Below are 23,770 nucleotides of genomic sequence, written 5' to 3'. Positions count from 1 at the left end.
TCATGTCATTTTGTGAATTTTCAGTCTTACATATGACCCCATGCAATTTCCTCAACCACCATCCAGCTGATAGCTGGACAGATAAAAATGAACACTGACCTCAGGGTTTCAGTTCTCACTAGCTTGGTGCTTGGAACAGCAGGCGTTCAAACAGAATTGTACGGAAACGTGACCCAATGGGCGGGGTCACCAGGGGTGCTTGGTGGGGTGACAAAGCAAGATGAAGGACTGATTACAGGCCCTCGTGTGGGCGTTTCGCAAGCCCGGGATTGGCTCTGGCCCCACTTAGCTGCACACGTGACACCGGGACAGCGTTTTTAATCTCTAGATTATTTGTTTTCTCGTGTTTATAAAGGAAGACATTGATCTGACATTTACAGTCACCCCGAAGCTCACATGATCCTCTGATTCCTGCTAATAAGCGACAGTTATCGCCAGCACTGTGGGCACCTCAGGTGCTTTACAGTGTAGCCACACACAACCTCCCAACAAATGCTGGTGTGGGAAAAACGTGCTGGCGAACTAACAGAGCCCAGGATGGGGGACACCAGCCCTTGCTGTCTGTCTGTCTGTTTCCAGCCCAGCAATGCCACATCGGTCCTCTATTGCTCTGAGAATCCAAACTCTGTCACATGAAGCCACCAAAGAGTCTCCAGTACGTGCCGTTGACTTCCGTGGGCTGACTCCACTGTAACTCGCTCAGCCTTTTCACAGCGCGTCAGGAGACTTGGGCTGTTGACACGCTCAGCCACAACCACTGCAGGAAGGCGGCTGGGCCTGCGGTCTCTGGGGACATTGCTTTTAGGATTCAGTGATGAGATAAGCATTACCTTTCCTATAAAACAACTTTTTAATCGTTTCCCCCAAGTGCACTTTTTATCTTGACTACCAGGAAGCTCAAAGCCACCGCAGCGGCTAACCTGCAGCATCCTGACCAAGCCTGTCGTCAGGATGACTTCACTCTCCCGTCACATAGCTTCAGTTGTCTCTGACTGTTTTTTGTTTTTTGTTTTTTTTTTTAACTGTACTGCACTAAGTCTGAACTTTGATTCAACCAGCAGTTTGGACCACATATCTGTGTCTTGGATTCATTTTAGAATTAAATCCTAATGTCCCTATTTATGCAAGCATATGCACGCCTTATGCAGATATGGTGATGCAAAAAGTTGGTAAGAACTGATTGGTTGGATGTCAGGAGAGCGCTGACTAATTTGCAAGAGGACTGAGCAGTGCTGCAAAGGTCCCGAGGGGCCAGGGGTGCTTGTCAGCAAAGGAAGAGGCGAGCCACAGTCGCCCTGATAGCACAGGCACTGGGGCTGAAGATACAGGGTGTGTACAGCAGCTTGCCTGGAGGCCAGGGGGCGGCTGAGGAAAGGGCAGACGCTGAGAGAAACCGAGGAAGCCGAGGACATGGTGGGGATTGGAGAGGGCTCATAAACGAAACCTTTGTGACCTGTTTTTCCCCACTGTCTCCCTTTGCTCAGATATTCCAGAACATTCATCAGAGTCATTAGCTTGAACTTTCATGCATCCTCCTGTCACCCGTTTATGCCACACGGGTGGGACTTGTTGACCTCAGCACTCTGCCTCTCTCCTACCAGAGAGATTGGTGTGTGAGTAACGGATGCTTGGTGGACACTGCTTAGGCGATCCAACATGGAGGGATGGGTAAAACAGAGCTCAAGGGCTTTCCCGCATGAGGGCTCAGAGGCTGGGGAGGAAGGAGTCCATCTCTTGGGAGCCTTTGTCCACGGTGATGGAACACGGGGAAAGCATAGAAAACGCAGATCGAGGGAGGGTATGGGTGCGGCCACTCAGTCTCTGAGATACTCACATCAAAGGGTTTGAGCTAAAACTAAAATGTGGGGAAAACAGAGTTGTTAAAAGCTCAACATTTTAGCACCCATTTTAGGGGGGAAAAAAAACAAAAAAATCTTTCAAAAATTGATCTAAGCTGCTAAACCCAGAGGTCCCACCGTATTTGGTCAGTATTTGTCAGTGAAGATTGAGTGTTCCGCCTCTGTAGTAGCCCACGCCGTCAGCACACCCTACTAGACACCATCAATAACTAACTAGTAGCCTTGGCTCTACATGCATGTAAGAACAGAGAGGCACCCGGCACGCGGAGGACACAGTCCTGGACAGCAGACGCGTGTGAGCTGCAAATGCTTAGCTGTTTAGAGAACGCCCTCCCCGTGCCGTGGACTCCACCACTTCTACACCGGTCTGTGGCCATGGCCCTGGAAAACACTGGAAATCAGACCTGTGAGTTAAACCTATACCTCCATTTGGGCTGTGGTTAGGAACCCAGCACAGGAGACACAGTGCAGGCTTTGGGCTCGGTACTACGCGTCACAATGCAAGTCCAAGCTGACATCAAATGAGGCTGAGCAGTGAGCTAGCCCTAAACTACAGATAGGACCGTTCACCTGAGCTGCTCAGCACTTTATTATAAGGCTTTGTTTTGGTCATCTCGCTACTGCGGGTGTCCCAAACAGGCCTAATGTTGGCGAGGCTAAGCAGGCATGCTTACTACAAGAGTGTAGTAAATGCGTGTGTTACTAACACTACCTCAATTTATCATGGACTGACTGGTATGCAATTTCACAGCAAGTAGAGGAACGCACATACACTCACCTTTACACATACATGATGTATACCACATGTTAGCCTCCCTCCCTGTTACACACTTCCTGCTGTCCACAGACTTTATCTCTTTACTCTAAAGTTGTGTATGTCTGTACATACAGTGTTTCTTAAATTCATCTGTCCTAGGAAGCAGTGTAATTATATCTGATTATGGCATACGCACCCATAAGAACATACTTAGGATTCCTCCTCATGAGTATTTTCTGGGTTTCTTAGCTCCTGAGTTAACGGAAGATAGTGGGACTCAAAATCAAAGTTAATGGAATAACTTTTCTAAATGAACTTTAAGCCCAAAGGTTCTACATAGGCAGACAGTTGCCAAGTTTCTCTCTCTCTCTCTCTCTCTCTCTCTCTCTCTCTCTCTCTCTCTCTCTCTCTCTCTCTCTCTCTCTCACACACACACACACACACACACACACACAGACACACACTTTCTCTGCATTTCTCTGTCTCTCCCTGTCTCCTTCTCTGCCCCGCTCTGTCCAGACTTGAGGTAATGGTAGAAAGAGTAAACACTTGAGAGCAACTACAGCTTCTGTTTGCACTGTTGGGTGTGAGGTAGCACATCTGAGCAGCAGGAGTTCCAGGAGCCATGCAGACTCAGGTCTGAAGGCTTTGGTGTATGTGGAGCATTCCACACTCCAAAGGTGCCTGGGTGAGGAGTCTGGAAAGCCAGTACTGCTGAGGAAGGGATGCAGGAAACAGCCCATAGCTACCTGGGGCCCTGCCATCCCATCCCTGCCATCCCATGTCTGTGCTGCACAACCATTCAAGTTGCATAACAGTGTGTGTGTGCGCATGCATCTGTGAACGTGTGAACACACATACCTGGGCCTTGACCAATAACTGAAAAACTCACAACTTGCAAAGTCATGCCCAGCTTGCTCTCTTAGCAACGCCATTAACTGAATAACTGCCTTCACCAGCGTGAAGCAACCCAAGGAGTCGGCAGCTGAAAGAAAGCTTCCTTCAGGATGAAGAAACAGCCCTGTAGGCAGTGCCAGCTGCAGTCCAGCTGCAGACGTGTCCTTTGCTCTGTCCAGCCAGCACTGGGTACATGCCTATGGAAAGGGCTGGCCTGACTAGAAGGTCCTTTGCCTCCCGGTGCTCTGTGGAGGACTCAAGTCTGTCCTCACTGAAGAGGTTAATACAAAACCATCCTGACGATACCTCAGAAACACAAAAGGCCCAAAGCAGCACCATCCACAAGGTCAAAATGGCTGCTTCAGACAGGCTCTCTCAGCTGCATCCTCTGCTTACATAATGGGTAAAGAGTTGAAGTTCTTCAGGAGGAGAGCAATGGGGCAGGTGGGCTGGGGTCAGCTTCCCTTGCGTTTCTACTTCCTGCTCCTCATGTCAGGCCAGGCCTCCTTGTCTTCCCTCCAAAACACACTTGTGTCCACCCATGGCTCCTTGTCCTCCCTTTAAAACACACTCTCAGTGTCTGGTGCAGCCAGCGCTCGTCAGGACAGAGCCCAGGATGTCTGCATTTCCATCCCCCATGCTAAATACAGTGGCAGGCAAGGTGGCCTCAAAGTACACAGCTCTGTGGCTCTGAGTAAGCCCAAATGATGTCCTGATGTACGCCACCTGCCTTCCACCAAGTATCTAGAGCACTTCTGGCCCCTCCCTAAGGCACATAAGTCTGTCACAGTTGCAGCCTCTGAGCGTTTTACTACATGCACCAAAGCCAGGCACATCCCTGAAGGAGGGACACCTGGTGCCCTGACGTCATCAAGCCATCTTCCTGGTCTGCTGAGAGCCTTGTAGTGACACACCTGACAGGGCGTGTGCCTGGCAGTGAGACACCCTTTCTTCTACTTGCCCTCGCTTAACACCCAGAGGGAGCTGACTTGTGCCACACAGTGCATTTGGCCCTGAAGATGGTGCCTGCATTCTAAAGAGGAAGATGACGATAAAGACCCCTGATGGGGTGAACAGAAGGAAAATGAGAGAGACAGGTGAGGGCTGAGTGACAGGCGATGGAGCAGAGAGCAGTGAGGAGGTCTGTCTTTCCAGGGAGGCACGGCTTGTTAACCACAGCAAAAATGTCAAGACCTCTGACCTGCAGGGACGATCACTCTGCGTTCATTTGTGGTCATATTGGGGGGCGGCACGTGCTTCTCCTCCATGTAGCTGCCGTAGTTCATGCCCACGGTGTCAGGGCTGCCCACCATCTTCCCACCTTTGCTCACACTGCATTCATCAGGTGAGTTCCTGTTGGGTAACAAGACAAATTCTGTTAGCGCAGAGCCCAGTGCTCTTGTGGTATGCAGAGGCATCCAGTGACAGGCAGCATGGGAAAGACTGTGAAAGCACAGCAAAAGTCAGGATATTGTGGTACCCCGAACCACATGTTGAAGGTATAAGCCCCACGTGATGGTACAGAGAGGTAACCAGACTTAGCTCAGGTCATGAGGGCAGAGTCAGTGATGACAGGACGGGAGGAAGACTCAGCGGATATATCACCTGTGCAAACACAAAAACCTGACTTGGAGCCCCGCGCCCACTAACAGCCCAGCATGATGGTGTTGTGTGCACCTGGACTTCCAGTGCTACCCAGACAGTTTAGCCCCTTGGTTAGCTCCATGGTTCAGGAGGGGCCCTCATCTTAAAAAAAATAATGATAAGGTGGAAAGTGTTTGAGAAACACACCAGACACTGACCTTTGGCCTCCCTAGGTGCATGCACGCATGTGCATACCTGCACACACACACACACACACACACACACACACACACACAGTGTATAGGACACACAAATATGAAGAAAGAGGAAAAGAGACCCACGCTTGCTTCATCCCTCCATGTGAGTGTGCAGCCACCTACAACCTGAGGAGAAAGCTGTGTGACACCTGGCCTTGGCTGTCGCATATTCAAATGCAGGAGTAAAGTGCTCCCATTGTTTCAGGTCAGCAGCCTGCGCTGCAGTCTGAGACCACACTGGTGCCCACGCACATAGGCGAGAAGCCAAGCTGCTGTCTAGCCAACTCCTGAAACTGTGCTGCCCGGACTCCCTCTGTGACAGCTGACTGAGGACACTCCTGCTGAGCGACAGGAAGCAGAGCCAGCAGCAGACAGACACTGGGGCTGCCTGTGCTGCTCAGCAGGGCTTGCCTGGAGCAAAGCTTCCTTTGGGACACCTCAGTGAAATCCTGTTGGACTCACACTACTGTGCCAAACACAGGCTCTGGAGTGCTGAGGACTGGTGGAGATAGGGGCACAGGCAGAAAGGCAGAGAGGGTCAGGGGCTGAGGCAAGGCAGGCAGCTGAAGAGTAGAGACCAGTGGCCTGAGAGAAGCTGGCCTGAAGATGGCAGTGTGTGTGAGGCGGGTTGTCCCCCACTGGCCCTGCTTACATGATCAAAAGAATTCTGGAAACTTCTCTCAAGCTCTACCCGACACATGGGTTTACTGTGGTTTGGTTTCCATTTTCTGTATCCCTGGAAATCTTTTTTTTTTTTTTTTTTTTTTTTTTGAGACAGGGTTTCTCTGTGTAACCTTGGCTGTCTTAGACTTGTTTTTGTAGACCAGGCTGGCCTTGAACTCACAGCGATCCGCCTGCCTCTGTCTCCCGAGTGCTGGGATTGAAGGCATGTGCCACCAAGCCTGACCTGTATCCCTGGAAATCTTAAGACACCCCATGGAATCTCGCCTTTAGACTTTCACTCCACAGTTGAAAACTTAGGCTCCTCCTCCAGAGGCTTGGTTGTCTCCTCCAAGCCTTGTTCGCTAATGCTCTCCAGGTAACTTATAGAGTCACAGAGGCCCAGGCTTGCTATGAACTCGACGTTCAAATTTGAGAAGCGCCAAACCACAGAAGGCAGGTGGGCAGGGCTACCCTCTAGCAAGGCAGAACTAAAATGGAACACAGAAATTCATTTCTCATCCAGAGGCCTTGACAGGGCTGTGAACAGGAAGGACTGGCTGAGGGCCCAGTGCCCGAGGAAGAGTCTTATGGTACCCAAGGGCTGTGAAATACAGATTTCTTCTCAGCATCGCTTGCCAACGCATCCAGCATCACAGAGGAGCTCAAGCTGGCACCAGGGAGATGGCAGGACACCAGGGAGGTCCCTGAGCCAGTCACAGGAGGGGTTACACTGGGTTGAGGTCCCTTCCACGGCCTGGGGATGTAGAACCCTACTCACAGACCTCTCACAGCTGTACTAACATGGAGGCGACTTAAAATAACTGGCCACACTCCCATGGCGCAGCGCCTGTGTGCTCCCAGTGCTGTCCACACACGCATGCTTTCCACTCGGTGCTATCATATTTTCCTGGCTTCAAACATTTATCTGTACAAGATTCATCCTAACATCAAACCACAGAGTATCTTTGCCTGAGACAGTTTCCTCCTAATCCTTGGGAAAAATCCTTCAACCAAGGGCCGTGTGGATGTTCTGGTGTGTCTGTCTGAGAAAGAGAGGGCTCCTGCAGGAGAGAAGCTAAGGGTTTGGTTCCCTGTGGAGGAAACTTTTTGATGGTAGGTGGCAGCAAGGGTGTGAGAGTCAGGTCAGAAATGATCATAAAGTCTAAACTTAATCATCTGCTCATTCATTTAGGGAACTTATTGAGTGCCTACTGTATGCCAGGCACTAACAGTTCCCTCTTACCCTGCCAAGGAATCAATCACCAGAGAGATGAGGCATTGGGGGCTTAATGATGAGGTGTGTGGGCCAAGTGGTGTGTGTGTGTGTGTGTGTGTGTGTGTGTGTGTGTGTGTGTGTGTGCTCATGTATGCATCTACATGTGTGTCTGTGTGTGTATATGTATGTGTGTATGTGTAACTTTGTATATGTGTGTGCCTGTGAGTGTGTGTGTGTGTGTGTGTGTGTGTGTGTGTGCATGCTATCTGTCTATATGTGTGTATATGTGTATGGGGTGTGTCTCTCTCTGTGTGTAGTATGTGTGTCTATGTGTGTGTGCCTCTGTGTGTCTCTATGTGTGCGTGTGGTGTCTATGTGTGTGGTGTGTGTGTATGTAACTGTGTCTATGTGTGTGTCTCTGTGTGTGATGTCTGTCTCTGTGTGTATATGTGTATGGTGTGTGTGTGTGTGTGTGTGTGTGTGTGTGTGTGTAGACATATGAACACCATCATCATGTATAAGGAGGCCAGAAAACACCCTCCTGGGTTAGTCCTCACCTACTTCCTTATGAGATAGGCTCTCCTGAAGTTTACCCCCGAGCTCACCATGCTCGCTGGCCCTGCAGCTTCTTAGGACTCTCACATTTTGTCCTTCCACATTGGTTTAGGACACACTTGCTGCCCTCCTGGCGTTGCATGGGTCCTGGGAATCTGAACTCAGATCTTTACATTTGTGCAGCAAGTGCGTCACCCACTGAGCTACGCCCTCTTCCCCCGCATTGAGTCATTGACAGTTTAATTTTCCTTCCTGAGGTCAAGAACTTCAGACATGGATTGTGGAAGCTTTTTTTATGAAATGAAGTACACCTCCCCCCCACTAAATCTGGATATAATGGGCTGTCATGTTGCATTTTGCCAGAGTGTGCCCAAACTACATATGACTGTTTAAAACAGAGTCAAAGCAAGGGGTGGGAGAGGTTCAAATAGAAGGATCACAAATTTGAGGCCAGCCTGGGCTACGATAGAGTGAGTTTGAGGCCAGCCTGGGCTATGTAGTGAGACTCTGTCTCTAAACAAGCCAGCAAACAAACAAAGCATGGGCAGCCTCCAGCAAAGTTATTTTGTTTTCATTTCATAACCTGTAGGCATAATTCGTGTTAATGAGCTTCTAATCCTACCCTCCATCATAGGAAGCAGCAAAACGAAACCATCAGACCCTTTCCCAAAACTGACATTGCTAAGAATAATAAGTAACAGGACAGTTAGTCCTTGACAGAGGACGACAGGATAAAGCCGTGACGTTGACCACTATGATTTTTTTCAATAACTCAGGCAACTCTTCACTTCACGAGGAGACGCCCGTCACGCGTCCCCTGAAGTAGCTTCTTAACAAACACTGACCAGGTGGAGCTGATCTGTTCTCGCTATCATCTTGTCTTCTGTGACCCTTACAAACTTGTCATAGAGAAGACTTGCCACTGACACGCGTGGGGCCCTGCCTCGTGGGAAAAAGTTCTCACAACAGCTCAGCAGATTTCATCTGCATCCTAAGGTGGTGGAGAGCGCACAAAAGCTAAGACAGGGCGAGATGGGTTAAGGACACTGGGCTGTTCTTCCACAGGACCCCGGGTCAATCCCCATGTATGCGGCAGCTTCTCACGGCCATCTGTAACACCAGCCCTGGGGGATCTATGACCACGAGCTTCCTTAGGTACCGGGTACACAAGCAGTGCGCAAACACACACACACAGTGCAGAACACCTACCCACATAAAATAAGGTGAGGTGGGGAGATAAAGGTGCCCTGGAGAGACAGGTTAGAATGTAAGGCCGAGTGGCCTGGACTCCATCACTCCTCTTCCCCTGCAGAGAACGCCTGCACAGGATGAAGAGACTCTACTTTGAAAGACAAAAATAAATAAATAAATAAATAAATAAATAAAATAAAATAAAATAATCTTAATTTGAGGTAGACCAGAACTTTCCAGGCCATGTGTTATGTAGCTTAAAGTCTGCATTGTAGCCCTGGCATGCTGCTCTAGCCTAGGGGTCTGGTCTCTCCATGGCACAGCCCATGGGCAACACGGGTGCACATACAAACCAGGGCACAGCTCGTGGGCAACACGGGTGCACATACAAACCATGGCACAGCTTGTGGGCGACACGGGTGCACATACAAACCAGGGCCAGAAGAAAGAAAATCTATTTCAAAGTCATCCATTCAGGTATAACTTTGTTTAAGAAAAAGAATCCTTATCAGGATGAGAAACAGCAAAGTATTCCTTTAAACATCCCACCGAGGCTGGAGAGACGAGAGATGGCTGACAGGGTAGGAACACTGGCTGCTCTTCCACAGGGCTCAAGCTATTTTTTCTTTTAGCATGCACATCAGGCAGATCATAGCCATGTGTAACTCCTGGCATCTCACACCCTTTTCTGGCCTCCATGAGCACACACACACATACATACACACACACACACCATATACATATACACACATAGACAGACACCACACACATACAGACACATGTACAGACACACACACACACACATACACAGTTATACACACACATACACATACACACCTATACAGACACACATACACACAAATTAAAAATTAAATGTTGAAAAACAAAGTCTCACAGCTCTCCAGGTGAGTGTATCCTGTCCCAAGTGCCGAGGGGCCGAGCTAGAACACAGAAGAGGCACAGATTAAGCATGGCGATACTGGATGACCTGCCCAAAGCTACAAGGCCAGATCTGGTAGAAGTGGCACGGGAAGCCTAGTGTTTGAAGCTGAAGCTCTCCTGAGCTCACACAGCAACTTTGCTGGTACCTCCACACATACAAGACGCCGTCGGCTGGGCTCTCAGACGCCTCTCTTTCTTCAGCATTGAATATTTTCCAAAACCTCTTCTCCTCGGAGTGGAGCAGGCTAGTGAGGACACATTGTTTTGTTGACGGGGTAGGGGCGCCCACGTGGGAGTGAGGCAGAGTCCCTGAGAAAGCTCTACAAAGCCCGTGCCTGTGTGGACCTACGTGTGATCTGCAAGGCTGACCAGAAAGAGTCGCGTTACTCTGAAGGGGCATGCCACATGTTATTCCATAGAACGTTCAGGAACAGCCTTGCAGGGCGCATGCTCCACAGACAGGATGGATGGACACATGTGAGCACGAAAGAAAGTCAGGGCAGCAAGCTTCAGGCCAAGCTGAGTGGGAGCGACCCCGGCTCAGGTCACCAGCCCGTGAAGAGATATATGGTCAGGGACCAGGACAGAGAGCAGGCTGCTGGGAGCTGTTGGCTGCATTTTTAAGAGTGAGGGGCGTATAGGCCAAGAATAAAGCCTCCTTCAGTTGTTTTGAGGGGCGTATAGGCCAAGAATAAAGCCTCCTTCAGTTGTTTCCATATATACTTTTTTTTTTAAGAAGAGGTAATAAGCCTGGAAAAACATACTGAGAAATATAAAATGAGGTCCTTTTGGTCTTTGAAAAGCAAAATAAACTTGGCATATGCCATCTGTCTTCTCACATGGGGTCTACTTCCAGCAGGGCGGATTCCATCACAGAACAAGCCCGCAGTGAAATGGAGAGGCACGGCCATTGGCCTGACAAGTGTGGCCTCCGTGCATGCTGTGTTACCGGCCACCGCCCCTGTGAACGGGAATGGCCGCCCTTTATCCAGGAGTGTCACTGTGCACAAACCTGAGCTCTCTAGCCATCTTCACCCTAGAGGAGACGCTGGGCCCTATACAATGTCCAAGGTCAGCCAAGGTAGGACTTGGTGTGACAAGTGACCAGATCTGTCAAGACTCGCACTCCTTCACCTAGCTCTCTCGCGCTCCCCTGCACAGAAAGGGGACTCCCCATGGCTTTGTTCTTTGTCCCCACAGCTGTGCTTTCAAAAATGTCCTTGCTGCTACCACAGGGGTCGCCTTCCCAAAGACAAAGCCAAGTAGGCCAGGTCCAACCCACCCTAGTCCTCAAGCCCCTGGACAAGCAGGCAGTCCTCAGCACTCTCAGTAAGCAGAGGCTGGCGAGCCAACCCCTTCCTTCACCCAGATGTGCATGCAGCCCTCCATACCAGGCACCCCTCCTCCGATGCTGGGGGACACCAGTGTCCCTGCCCTCATGGGGCCAGATTGGCGTGGCGAGGGCCCCTTACTTTGATTTACCTGCCAGAATGACTGCATGCTACGCCTGAGGAGTCTGCTCAGCTGCTAAAGCGCTGGCCTTGCAAGGAAGAGGAAGCTGAGCTGGATCCTCAGAGTCTAAGCGGAGCACCAGCACAGGAGGGGCGGAGAGGGGAGGACTCCCTGGTCTTGTAGGTGAGACCCAGGCCACTTAGGTGCCCCGTCCCACATGGCAGATCAGGTGATTGGTGCCTGAGGAATGACACTCAAGGCTGTCACGTGGCTTCTGCATGCACCCAGCGTCCGCCGAGTCACCTCCAAACTCACTTCTAGGGTCCCCACCTGTAGAATCGCATTTTCTCAGTGCCTTTGAAATGGACAGATGACTGGTGAGTCCACTTCTGAGCAGATCTCTTCAGGTGAATCCCAGGGCCCTGCTCTTACAACTGTGGCAAGTTATGAGGTCTCATCTTAGAACCAGGAAACTGACTATGACCTTGGTTTCCGTCCATCGAGTCACCCTCCTTTCTAGAAAGGACTGAATGTCATCTTGAAGCCTTGGTGATAAATCTCTTGGATGAAACATATGAAGTAAGGGCACAAACTGTGAAACGCTGTAAAAATTAATACACTAGCATGAGGAGGTGTGTGTGTGTGTGTGTGTGTGTGTGTGTGTGTGTGTGTGTGTGCATGTGTATGTATGTGTGCTTGTGTGTATGCATTTGTGCGTGTGTGTATATATGTGCATGTATGTGTTTATGTGTGCATGCATATGCATATGTTTATGTGTGTGTATGTATGTGTGTGTATGTGTGTTGCTGGCACCTGGTCCTTTACTACCTTTCAGCTGCTCTTCCTTAGGGAAGCAGGCCAGAGTTTTCCAGCATGCAACCTCCTGCATGCACCTGCTTATTAGATTGCCATGGTCCTTAAACACTATTGGCACTATCAGGATCCTATGATACGGAGAACACAGCGCTGGTGGGCTGGGGAGTACTCACAAGAACCGGGGTTCAATATTCAGAACCCACACACATTAATAGAGACTCGTGGAGGTACAGAAAGGCTGGATTTTCAGCTTCGTCCAAGGAGACAAGGTAATCTCCATGAGTGGACACTCCCTCTGACACTCACTCCACACAGGGCTGTAACTGGGGGAGAGCTTTCCATCCCGCCCCCCCCCGGACTATAACTGGGGGTGAGCTCTCAGGGTCCCCCTGGACTGTAACTGGGGGTGAGCTCTCAGGGTCCCCCTGGACTGTAACTGGGGGTGAGCTCTCGGGGTCTCCCTGGAGTATAACTGAGGGTGAGTTCTCAGAGTCCCCTGGAGTGTAACTGGAGGTGAGCTTTTGGGGTCCCCTGGACTGTAACTGAGGGTGAGCTCTCAGGGTCCTCCTGGACTATAACTGAGAGTGAGCTCTCAGGGTCCCCTGGACTGTAACTGGGGGTGAGCTCTCAGGGTCCCCCTGGACTGTAACTGGGGATGAGCTCTCGGGGTCCCCCTGGACTGTAACTGGGGGTGAGCTCTCAGGGTCCCCCTGGACTGTAACTAGGGTGAACACTCAGGGTCCCCCGGACTGTAACTCAGTGTAACCCCCTCACAGCCTCCACCTAGTGTAAATCAGCCCAACTGCCCTACCCAGGCTTCGCAGTGTGAATGGAAGCAAGTCCCCACAAAAGGTATTTTTAGGGCCCCAGACAAGGAATGGATTGTCTGGCCAGCTCCGGGGTAATTTGTGGGTCTGTTTTATTTCTGAATCAGATGCAGTGGAAAAGCTCGCTTCAGACCCCACGGCCTGAGCAGCGGGTGGGGCTTGGTGTGACTCATGTGGGACTCCAGGCTCAGACCGAACCACACATGTCCTCTCAGCTGCCTGGTAGTTTTACTCCAGCTGAATATTCCCTTACACCTGGAGCCTCTGCCTCCTCCGAACAACCCTGACTCACGCAGCAGTTGAGGGCAATACTAATTAAACACAAACTCGGCAACAGTTAGTTCTTTGTCTCCCAAAAGGGGCTTGATATCCCCCCACCCCGACGAGTTTAATTATTTAAATACATGCCTCTATTTATAGCTGAAAATGGTTATCAGCAAGACGGCGCCTCGTTTGGGTCTTTAAACTAGAGGGAATCCCCCACTTTGTGGAGGGGTTGTCATGTGGGGTTAGAATGTTCTGCAGAATATGACGCCAAGAGTTCCACAGTGAAGACCAGACGTCTCCACCATGAGCGCGTTCCTTTAGTTTTGTTTGAAAGACATTTTCCCAGAAAGGAAAGAAATCACTAAGTCATCATTCTGGGGGCTCTAAGGGACGCTGTGTGTGTGTGCGCGTGTGTGTGTGCGCGTGCGCGCGCACGGTGTATATACGGTGTGTCTGTGTTTGTGTGTGTGTGATTCCATGTACACATGTTCGCATGCATGTGGAAGCCGGGTTTCACTTCTTCTCATTCTACATCTTGTTTTGTGAGACAGGGGCCTCTTGTTAGGATGGACAGCTAGGTCAGGCTGCTTTGCCATGGAGACCCAGGCAGGATCTCCCTGTCCCTGCCCTGACCCAGGCGTGAGATTAGAGGCGTACAGTATGCTGCCATGCCCAGCTTTGATATGGATGCTGAAGATCCAAACTCAGGTCCTCACGCTTGCAAAGGAAGCAGTTTTACTGACCCTTCCCCCCAGCGCCCTCCCCATCCCCTCCCCCTCCCCTTCCTCCACTCCCTCCCCCACTCCTACCCTTTGAATGTTTGTGTTTTAAAATTATGTAAATTCTGATTAATGGAAATGACTCCTTTGAGACAAATGCCAAAGCAAGGCCGTTCTCCCCAGCAGCAGCAGCTCAGCCCTGGGGAGGAACACAGCCTTGTGTCTCTTCTTTTACAAAATGGTGTCCATGTTCTTGACCTTCTAAGGAAGTAAGGATGGCAGGGCACTGAGGAGAAGGGAGGGAGGGAGACAGGAAACAGCAGGGTCTCTGCGTCCCTTCCCAACCTCGTCCTCTGCGCATCCACCTTTGCAGCATGGTGAGCTGACCTCACCAGGACATGGGGGTCCATGAAAGTAGAAGGAGCCAGTGCAGCATGCCTCAGCGTGGCAGGCGTGGGGTGGGGCTCGCTGGATTCGTAGGTAGAGACCCAGTGTGATGAAGTTAGGGGGACTTAGAGAGGATGTTGGGGTGTAAGAATGAAGCCGTCACCTCAGAAGGGGATTGGTGACTTCATATAAGAAAAGTCCAGGGCTCGGGGAGTCCAGGGCTCAGCAGATAAAATGCTTATGGTGCTAGAGTTCTGACCCCAGAACTCCAGTGGGTGTGGCCACCTACTTGCAGTCCCAGAGCTTGGGGGGAGTGGGGGGCAGGTGCGCGAGGCAGAGACAGGGGGCTCCCCAGGTAGGTCAGATAGCTGGATGAGTTAGTTGAGAAGTTCGGGGGTCAGTGAGAGGCCAGCCTTAGTACATAAAGTTGAAGAGAAGACACTTGAGGAGGAAAAGCCTGGCGTCAATCTGTGGTGCTCACAGACTGCAAACAGCAGAGAGACAGAGGAGACAGAGGAGACAGAGGAGACCGAGAGTTTGCCCCTCTGTCAGGCAAGCATGTGGCAGGGAGCTCACTACCCTCACTGAACGGGAAGCAGGTGTGCACCAGACACCAAAGCAGCCGGTGCCCCGATGTTGGGTTTCTCGACCTTTGGGAATACAAGGAATACGCTTCTGTTACTTATAAGACACCCAGCTTTGGGTATTTTTGTCATAGAAACCCAAGCTGACTAAGACACTCACCATTACTGTTAGGAAAAACCACTCATTTGAAAGTCTCCGAGTGCTGTGCCAGCCGCAGCCTGGAGGGCGGCCCAGCTTAATTAGGAGGCAACTTGCTTGCCAACTCAAGTCAGAGCCCTGAGGCAGAAAGGAGCAAATGCAATTAGTCCAGGGAGTGTCACTGCCCCCAAATAATGCCTAAAGCTCCCCAAGTACAAGAAAGCATACATATAGCAAACCCAAGCTGGAAGGAAAGCCAGGCCTGTGAATAGCTTCAAATACTCAACATGAGTTAGTGGCACATAAAAAAAAGAGTGCTCTGGGCATTAAAAACTTGTTAGGAAGTCAGGGTTTGCAGTAGAGACACAAAGCACCACTTCTGACACAGTGACAAAAAGAAACCGTGAAGAGCAGGCACCTCACACAGACAGCTAAAGTTGTATGTCCAGGGCAGTGAGCAGTCAATGAAGGCCACTGTAAAAGGTCCATGGGAAGGCTCCTTGTCACACTCAAGACTCCCCATGGGAGATGCAGTGGATCGATGCAAAGATGAACACAGGTAAAAACAGCAGCTCTGGCCAGATCAGGTCAAAACATTAAAACCCACAACACAGACATGAAGTGTCGGAGAGAGGCAGGAGCACACACAACTCCCTGGAGACCTTGCTGTCCCTGCCAGCAAGGAAAGCCGCCTAAGAGGGAAGGCCCTGAGGGAATAGAGTGGGCTGTGGGTCTGGGGACAAGCTGCCTACAGCAGGGGCTGGGCTGGGTATACACCCGCCTTCCTCAGAAACAAAACGAGTCTAATTGCAATCACGCCATCTTGTACTCTGAGGAAATTGGGCATCCTCTATCCTAAAATACTCTATAAGTCATCGCAGTGCATTGCGGAAATGTTGACCAATGGTGGCTCTCTCTGGCTACGTCCTTCAGGCCCCAGAGCAGATCCCGTCCGTCCTTAGCTCTGTCATCATGGGTCCTGTGTGTTCTCTGTGTCTAGAGTACCTGCTGCCAATCTCTAGAGATATGTTTTGTCGTTGTCATCATCATCGTCGTTTTCGCTAATTCTATGTTTGACGCAGGGTCTCCTGTAGCCCAGGTGGGCCTCGAATCCACCACGTAGCTAAGGTTGGCCTTGAACTCCTGATCCAACCACCTTTGCCTGAGGAGAGCTGTGATTACAGGCAGGACCTACCCTGCCTGCAGCTCTAGGGGTGACTCCCAGGGCTGTGTCCACGGGAGACAAGCATTCTACCAACGAAATCCATTGAGCTACGCTCGTTCATTCCCCTTGACAGGCCACGTGTTCCCGTGGCTCCATCTTCATGGCAGTAAGCACAATCAATGAGGCTGACCCGCTGGGTCAGGGTCCCAGGGTCCCACTTACAGCCTGTGAGCACATGGAGTCAGGAGATTTGGGGAGGGGCCCACGCCATCCTGTGCTGTACTGGATGACACCAGTATCCACTGGCCTCCACTCCCAGAAACCTAGGAAACCCTCAGTTATCACACACACACACACACACACACACACACACACACACACACACATACACACACACACGTGTGTGTGTGTGTCTTTCAGACATTTCCAGCCTCCACCGAGAAGCAAAAATTCCTCTGCTGGGACCCCCTGGAGGAATGGGGGACACTTGTTGCACCAATGGAGGCCAGAGAGCCTGCCATTTTGCCTGGCCTTTGTTGGAGCCAAGTCCCAGTGTGAAGGCTGTCACCGAAGAGCCTGGGCTGTGAGCCAAGGTTGCTTCCCGGCTCTGGCTTGTCCACTGTGTGTTTCCCTTACCATCTCTGTCCTGTCCTCGCTTCCTTCCTTCCTCACGCTGTTCAGCTGGGTAGCAGAGCACACCAGCTCTGTGAATGCACAGCCTGCAATGCCTCCCCCTGCCTTCCTCACCTCACTCCTCTGCAAAGCCCCAGAACAACACACCCCCATGTCCCCCAAGAGCTCGCAGCCTCAGCACAGGAGTCTGGGTAAACTCACAGCTCCCCTTCCCTTGCAAACGCCCCGGCTGGCTCTGCAGTAAAGCCAATGTCCCTTACAGCGCTCTCTGCTGATTCACGGCCTTGGGGTCTTCTCCTCCTGGTCACTACACATCAGGTAGGACAGACAGCCTTCTCCTGGTCCTGGGTAATTCAGGCTGATCATTTGCACAGAGCGTTCCCTTGACCTAGGATAGTCATCCACTGTGTAACCAACAGAGAATGTCATTGGGCCTTTAACCAAATGTCACTTTCTAGGAGGTGACCCATTGAGCCACCTTGCCTGGAACTGCCGCCTTCTCCTCCTTAGCACTTCCGCTGACCTTGCCTGCTGGGTATTTTAACTGATCTCATGGCTGCCTTCCTCCCTTAGAAAGTCATCAGCAAAGAATTTAATTCTTACATTAGAACAGTGACTGCATACAGTAGGTGCTTAACAAACTCAGCTGAAAGAATGACTCTGCACATAGCCCTCATGTCTGAGGTCAAAGGGTCAACCAAGTGACCCACTACAATTTTGATGACCTTCATCGCACTCCACGAAGCATCACAGGGTGGGGCGGCTTAGCTCAGTTGTAGCATGCTTGCCTAACACGCGCGAGGTGCGAGGCTCAGTACCCAGTAGTACATATGTCAGGTGTGGTGGTACTTCCTGCAATCCTGGCCACTTCAAAGTGGAAGCAGGTTTATCAAGAGTACAGGGCCATCCTTAGCTATATCACATGTTCAAGGCTAGACCTCGGATACACAGTAGCCTAGATCAAGTCAAATAAACGAGTAATTTAAAATAATACATCAAAAGCACCTTGCTATCCCACCACAGGCTAGAGTGAGGTGGGTCCCATGTGATGTCTCTACCCAGGCTGTACCACGAGACAAGGCCCAAGGAACATCTTTCTCACCTCTCAGACACCACCAGGCACAGGGTCCTTCAAGTGAGTTATGGGAGAAGTTGCCCCCTGGGAATGGACAGGCCCCTCAAGCACAGCTTCTCCTACCTGCTGGGCTGACCCCGCTCACTGGCCATGCACACAGATCCTGGCCTCTTATTTCTACCCCCCCCCCCAGTGGTGGCCCAAAGTGGTGCTTCTTGGCCACCAGATTATCAGAGTGCCCTCTGGCGCTCCTTACAACTGTCCTGGGGAATTAGCCCATGTCTCTTGTGATTCCAGAGCTGGGGCGGTCTGTGTAGACTGAGCTCTTGTCCCCAGGTTCAAGCCTGGGACCTCACTTTAAGAAACACTACCCCAAAAAAAAAAAAAAAAAAAAAAGAAACACTACCCCAAGGAGGCCCTCATCTGACAGAATCGATGAGTTCACGGCTCCAAGAAGTTTGGGGACAGGCCTGGGAGTAGGGTACTCACCTTGGGACCCTAGCTCATAAAGTGCCAGTGGCTATGGGTTCTTAGGCAGGCCATCGAGGAAAGACGGTGTGTAAACACATGGAATATTTTTTGAGCCATGAAAGAGCAAAATTATATAGTTTGTAGGAAAATACGACAATTGGAAGTAATCATATTAAGCGAATTAAGTCTGTCTCAGAAAGACAAATTTCACATTTTGTCATCTCTGTATAGATTTTATATTCATCATGTATATAAATCATGTTATAAATCATGTATGAATTCATGAATGTGAGACTATTAGTATAAATGTCTAGATTGGCAAAAGAGAGGGGAGGGCCAAGCAAAGGGGTGAAGGGTCCCTGGGGCATGTGCTCACTACATAATATACATCTGCATAGATATTCAAAATAAAAGCAGAATTGTCATTGTGGGTGGAAGGCAAAGGCACTGCCCAGGGCAGCTGTTTGATCTGGGTGCCTGAACCAGGGGTGCCCAAAGCTGGGGACGCAGCCTGCTGAGCTGAGCCCCACCACCTGGCAATGGAAAGCAGTTGGGGTGGCCACGCCTTAGGGAACAGGATCCCTGGCCTGTGCGGCTAGCCTAGGTGAGCCATGGATACCCTACTGCAAATGGAGTTGTGGAATGCTGGCAGCTGGGAGCGCCTGGTGCCCCGGGGGACCCTTTGTGTATGGTGCTAGCAGCTGGTTTCAGTTTTGTACGCTGGCAGCCCTCCATTGTACAAGCCCCAGGGGGTTTCCTGTGAGGGAGGGCTGAGTGAGGAAAGGGGAGAGACAGGATTATCGCTGGACTCTGAAGCGATGGCCAGTGTCTACAGGACAACCTGAAATTAGCTTCTGTCTTCAAGAATCCTGCACTGCCAAGCCAAACCCACAAGGACAGCCCCTCTGCGTCCCACATCAGCAGCTGCCTTCTCTCTGCTGTCTGTTTCCTATGTTTCATAGGAACAATGCGAACGGCAGCAGTGTGCACCCTGTCACTTGTGTTTTATTCTGGAAGCTTGTTAGCCCAGTGGGCCTGGGTTCCAGCACGCTGTCCATCTCTCCTCCCTCCTCTCCTCCTCCCCCTCCTCTGCTGGTCCCTATGCAGGGATGGATGGACAGACAGACAGATGTGGACAAAGACAGCCACAGCCAAGAGTTCTGCCCTGTGGGGGCAGAGTCGGATTCTTGCTCTGGCGAGGACAAGGCTGCAAAATGCACTCCCCTCACGAAGCCACTTAAACAGCGACAGAGCCCCTGCAGCCCTAGGCCACATGCCATAGCCGGGGTCCAGCTTTTGAACTTGGCTTCAGAGGGCATCTCACTGAAGGAAGAGCTACTCCACGAAAGCCCAGGCCATAGACAGGAGAAGCCACTGAACCCGGAGCAGGAGATGAGCAGGAGATGGCAGACCTGGAGGGTGCAGGGGATCAACACAGCCGATCGCTTGGCCCTCCTGTTTCCTCAGGCAAACCGTGTTCAGCTCTCAGCTTCTAAGTCCTGAGGGCCTCGGTGGACTACGGGCATTTCCAGCCCCAGCTTCCACTCCAGCATGTCTCTGTGTGGTGGCACAAGCCCACATTCCCAGTACTTGGAAGGCAGAAACTGGAAGATCCTGAGTTCAAGGCCAGCCTGAGCTATGCAGTGGGACTCAGAAAAACAACAAGGTGGGAATAAAGCCAGAGACACAGAAACGGCCGCCTCGTCAGTGCGGGCCAGTTCGGCACCACCTACCCACCGCAGCCCCCCACGCAGCCCAGCAGCCATGCTGCTAACGTTTCCTTGGAAGGTCTATGATTGACACCTGTGTTAACACCGCACTGGCAGCTGACGCAATGATTTCCAGCGCTTAGGAAACACAACACTTTAAACATACTTAGCATGGAGACATGCATGTAACAAAGAGGCCCTCTCATAGCCGGAGGGTGAAAAGTGTTCTGGGTGTCGAGCCCAGCACTCTTGGTTTCTGTCCAAACTCTTGAGTCCTTTTAAGTGGTGTCTGGGCCAGCCAGCCAGTGCGTGCTCAGCGGTTCCTCACCCATCAGATGGGAGCAGGCCTCCCCCTCACTGCCCCCCCCATGCTGACCAGGGAATCAGTGATCTACTAGGTACAAAGGGGCTTTGTATTCATAAAGGACAGGAAAATGGAAACTGCTCTTCAGATCTTGTGTACAAATGGGAGGTTGTAGGATATTTAAAAGAAACCATTCTGTATTTTTCTCAGGATTTTACATTCATTTTCCTGGGCATATATGGGGACGTATAATAGAAATTAATGCTAACCCCCCGCCCCCGCACCACCACCCCCTCCCTCCTCCAACCTTAACAGTCAACATTCACCTTACAGCTAACTTCTTGTAGTCTGACAGTGTTAATGTGAGATTAGTGGGCCCACGAGCTTCTGAGCGTCTGCCTCCCATCCTGTGGCAGGGGTAATGCTATTACAGATGTGTGCCACTATCCCTAGCTTTACATAGGTGCTGGGGATTCGAACTCAGGTCCTCAGCTCATGTGGCCAACAGTTCAAGCACCAAGCATCTCCCTAGCCCTTGTGCTGCTGTTCACATTTCTGTGTAATGAAGTACGTTGACTTGCTAGGGATGGTTTGACAAACACTCTAACTGCTGGCCACAGTCCCATGGCAAACTCAAGAAGCAGCCGCTATAGGAGGCTTGAGAAATTTGAGTAAAGACCAGAGCAGCACGAATTACAAGGGGAGGGCAAGGGCAGCGAGAGCAGGCTGAGGCTGCACAGCATACAAGGGGGGACCCACAAGCAGAGTCAAGCGGCTTGGGCAGATGCTCCGCTGCGTGGCCACTAGCTGACACTGTGTCTCCATAGAAACATAAGACAGCGGTCTTTTCCAGGCCATGAAACCTCAGAAATGAACTCTGCCACATGTGAATAAGCCGCCCCTGCCCCCCACCTCCGACCCAGCGCTCACACCTGGGAAACAGAATTGAGCAGTAGGTCTTCAAAGACGATTCTTGGTAAATACACTACTGGATTTGCAGCCTCTGTCCTCAGCCCAAACCACTGGAGAGTACGTTTTCCTAGAAGTGCCCCTTGTTAGCAGTTAGCGGCCTCACTCTCTGAGAATCCCGAGGCGGAGGAAAGCAGCTACACTTCTCAGCAGACCGGAAGAAACGAGGGTTTGGGAGAGGCAGGGCCAGCATCGCTTACCTGGAACCGTTCACCTGGCTAGGGTTGCATTCCATCTTGATGGTGACCCTGGCTGGGGGTTGAGACAGCCAGTCCTGCTGCGGGACTCGAGGACTCATCTTGGATGTCTGGCCATAGTCACTGGAAGAGGACGCGGTCATCTCTGTCTTAGCCAGGTGTGGCGTTCCGTAGGCACACTCAAACAGTGACTGGTCCTCACTCACCACTGATAAGGCCTCCTGGATGGTGAAGAAACAGGTTCAGGACATCACAGAGGGCAGTGGTGTCTCAGGGTCATTTCCAACATTCGGGGGACCAGAGTTTACATAGCTGCAAAGGCTTCGCCTTTCTGCCTTCCACAAGAAAACATAAAACAGAGTGGCTTTTGTTTCTGCACTGCACACCGCGAAGGTTGGAGCTGCCCTGCCTAGAAGTGCTTACCTGCGGGTCTCAAGCGCCCTAGCCCGGACTGTGCCGAGCAGACAGTACCCACTTTCATCTCAACACGAGGGAAGTTGAATTTCAAAGGTCTCAGAAAACATCCAATTGTATGTGTCATTATTTGACAAATGCAATCTATAATTCAAGCAGACAGGGCGCAGAATGGTCACAGAGATTAGAAAGAGAAGCGTGAAGGCAGACACCTAGGCATCTGGTGGAACCCCCGTGTTCCCAGAGACTCTGAGGTAGAAGTCCTGGGAAGAGTGAAGGGGGCCGTGACACCAAAGGATAGCCAGACAAAGACACGGCTTTTTCCACCCTCCGTCATTAGCCGAATAGGGTTTCAAACAACGCTTCCATGATGGTGAACATCTGGGTGTTAAATGAAGGAAAAAAAAAAGCTGTGAACTACCCAGATGCCTTCAAATACCAGGACGTTTAAAAGGTCTGGGCCAGTAAAATGCTAGCTCATGCACTCTGTCCATCTCTGATGTTTTCATTTTTTTGTGAGAAGAAAACAGAAAATAGTCCTGATGGGGACGGGACATTTTTCTGTGCTTAAGCAAGTGGCAAGCCCTTCGTTGTGCTTAGAGTCTAAGAGCAGATCACCCTGGGCATAGGGGACTGGGAGGTCTCGCTACTTGAATGACACATTGTATGTGTTTCTCAGGCCAGCTTAGCATGGCTACCAACTAGTGAGAAGGCCAGAGAGTATGTACATGTGTGTGTGAGTGTGTATGCATGCACACACATGCATGCCTGTGCTCACTCACAAGCTCCCAGCTGTGCATACACATACACATATACACAGGCTGATGGAAGGTAATTTTCTAAACTGTTCACCTTATTTTGGGGGCTCCTGAACCCAGGACCTACTCATTAGCTTGATTTCCCAGTGTGTAAGCACTTCGGAGTGCTCCTGCCTCTGCCCCTCAGTGCAGAGACGGTAGATGCATGCCATCATGCCTGGATTTTACACAGGCACTGGAAATTTGAACTCACATCTTTGTGTTTCTATGCATAGCACTTTGCCCACTTAGCCATCTCCCCAGCCCTGGGAGATGTCCAAAGTTTTTAAACTTGAACTTGGGAGCCAGCAGGGAAGTTGAGGAAAGGCCACAGAAACCTTTCTCCTTGTGATCTAGAACCATCAGGGCTGAGCTGGTCAAGGCAAGCCAGGGAGTATGTGAAGGTGTACACTTGTGTGTGGTCACACTCACTTGTTTGTGGAGGTGTACGCTTGTGTGTGGTCACACTCATTTGTTTGTGGAGGTGCACACTTGTGTGTGGTCACACAAGTGACCAACTCTCTGTCTCCCTCAGAAATGTGCTCGCATCGGCACTTAGTCTCATTCTTCAGATGGATCTTAAAGTAAGCAAAACTGCTCCCCATCAGGAGCAGGGTTTTACACAGCACCTGCTGAAGATGAGGCCCAGACATGTCAGAAGCACTCCGTTCCACAAGCACAGACCCTCCACCCTGGTTCAGTCCACGTGAGTTTCACTGCTCCGTCTCATCATCCGAGGACCAAGATTCAGTTTCCCAAGTACATGGCCTCTGCCTGACTGCTGACCAATGCCTACGAAGTGGGTAAGGAACTCCCTGCCTGCCTCTTGGCGTGGTAGCAGGTAACTGTGTGTACATAAAGCTCAGCCTTGGCTTCAGCCTGTGATGGCGCCGTGACATTTTGGGAAAGACCATGGCTGGAGTT

The 23,770-nt window shown here is 50.9% G+C and overlaps 1 protein-coding gene across 10 annotated transcripts in view; it reads right to left on the bottom strand.

Moving 5' to 3' along the window:
* Positions 1–23,770, bottom strand: part of ERG (ETS transcription factor ERG) — a 212,837-nt gene that overhangs the window by 27,231 nt on the left and 161,836 nt on the right. For all 10 annotated transcript variants that reach the window (XM_084802327.1, XM_084802323.1, XM_084802328.1 and 7 more), the window contains 2 exons: positions 21,639–21,856; positions 4,715–4,866 (listed from right to left, as the gene is read on the bottom strand). In XM_084802327.1, the coding sequence (XP_084658453.1) occupies positions 4,715–4,866; positions 21,639–21,856 (370 nt within the window). The remainder of the gene's footprint in view (positions 1–4,714; positions 4,867–21,638; positions 21,857–23,770) is intronic.

Source organism: Acomys minous, assembly GCF_964271855.1.
Source record: "Acomys minous genome assembly, chromosome: 11".
NCBI classification, from domain to species: domain Eukaryota; kingdom Metazoa; phylum Chordata; class Mammalia; order Rodentia; family Muridae; genus Acomys; species Acomys minous.
The sequence above is the reverse complement of the archived record's forward strand: the minus strand, read 5'-3'. Positions and strand labels throughout refer to the sequence as shown.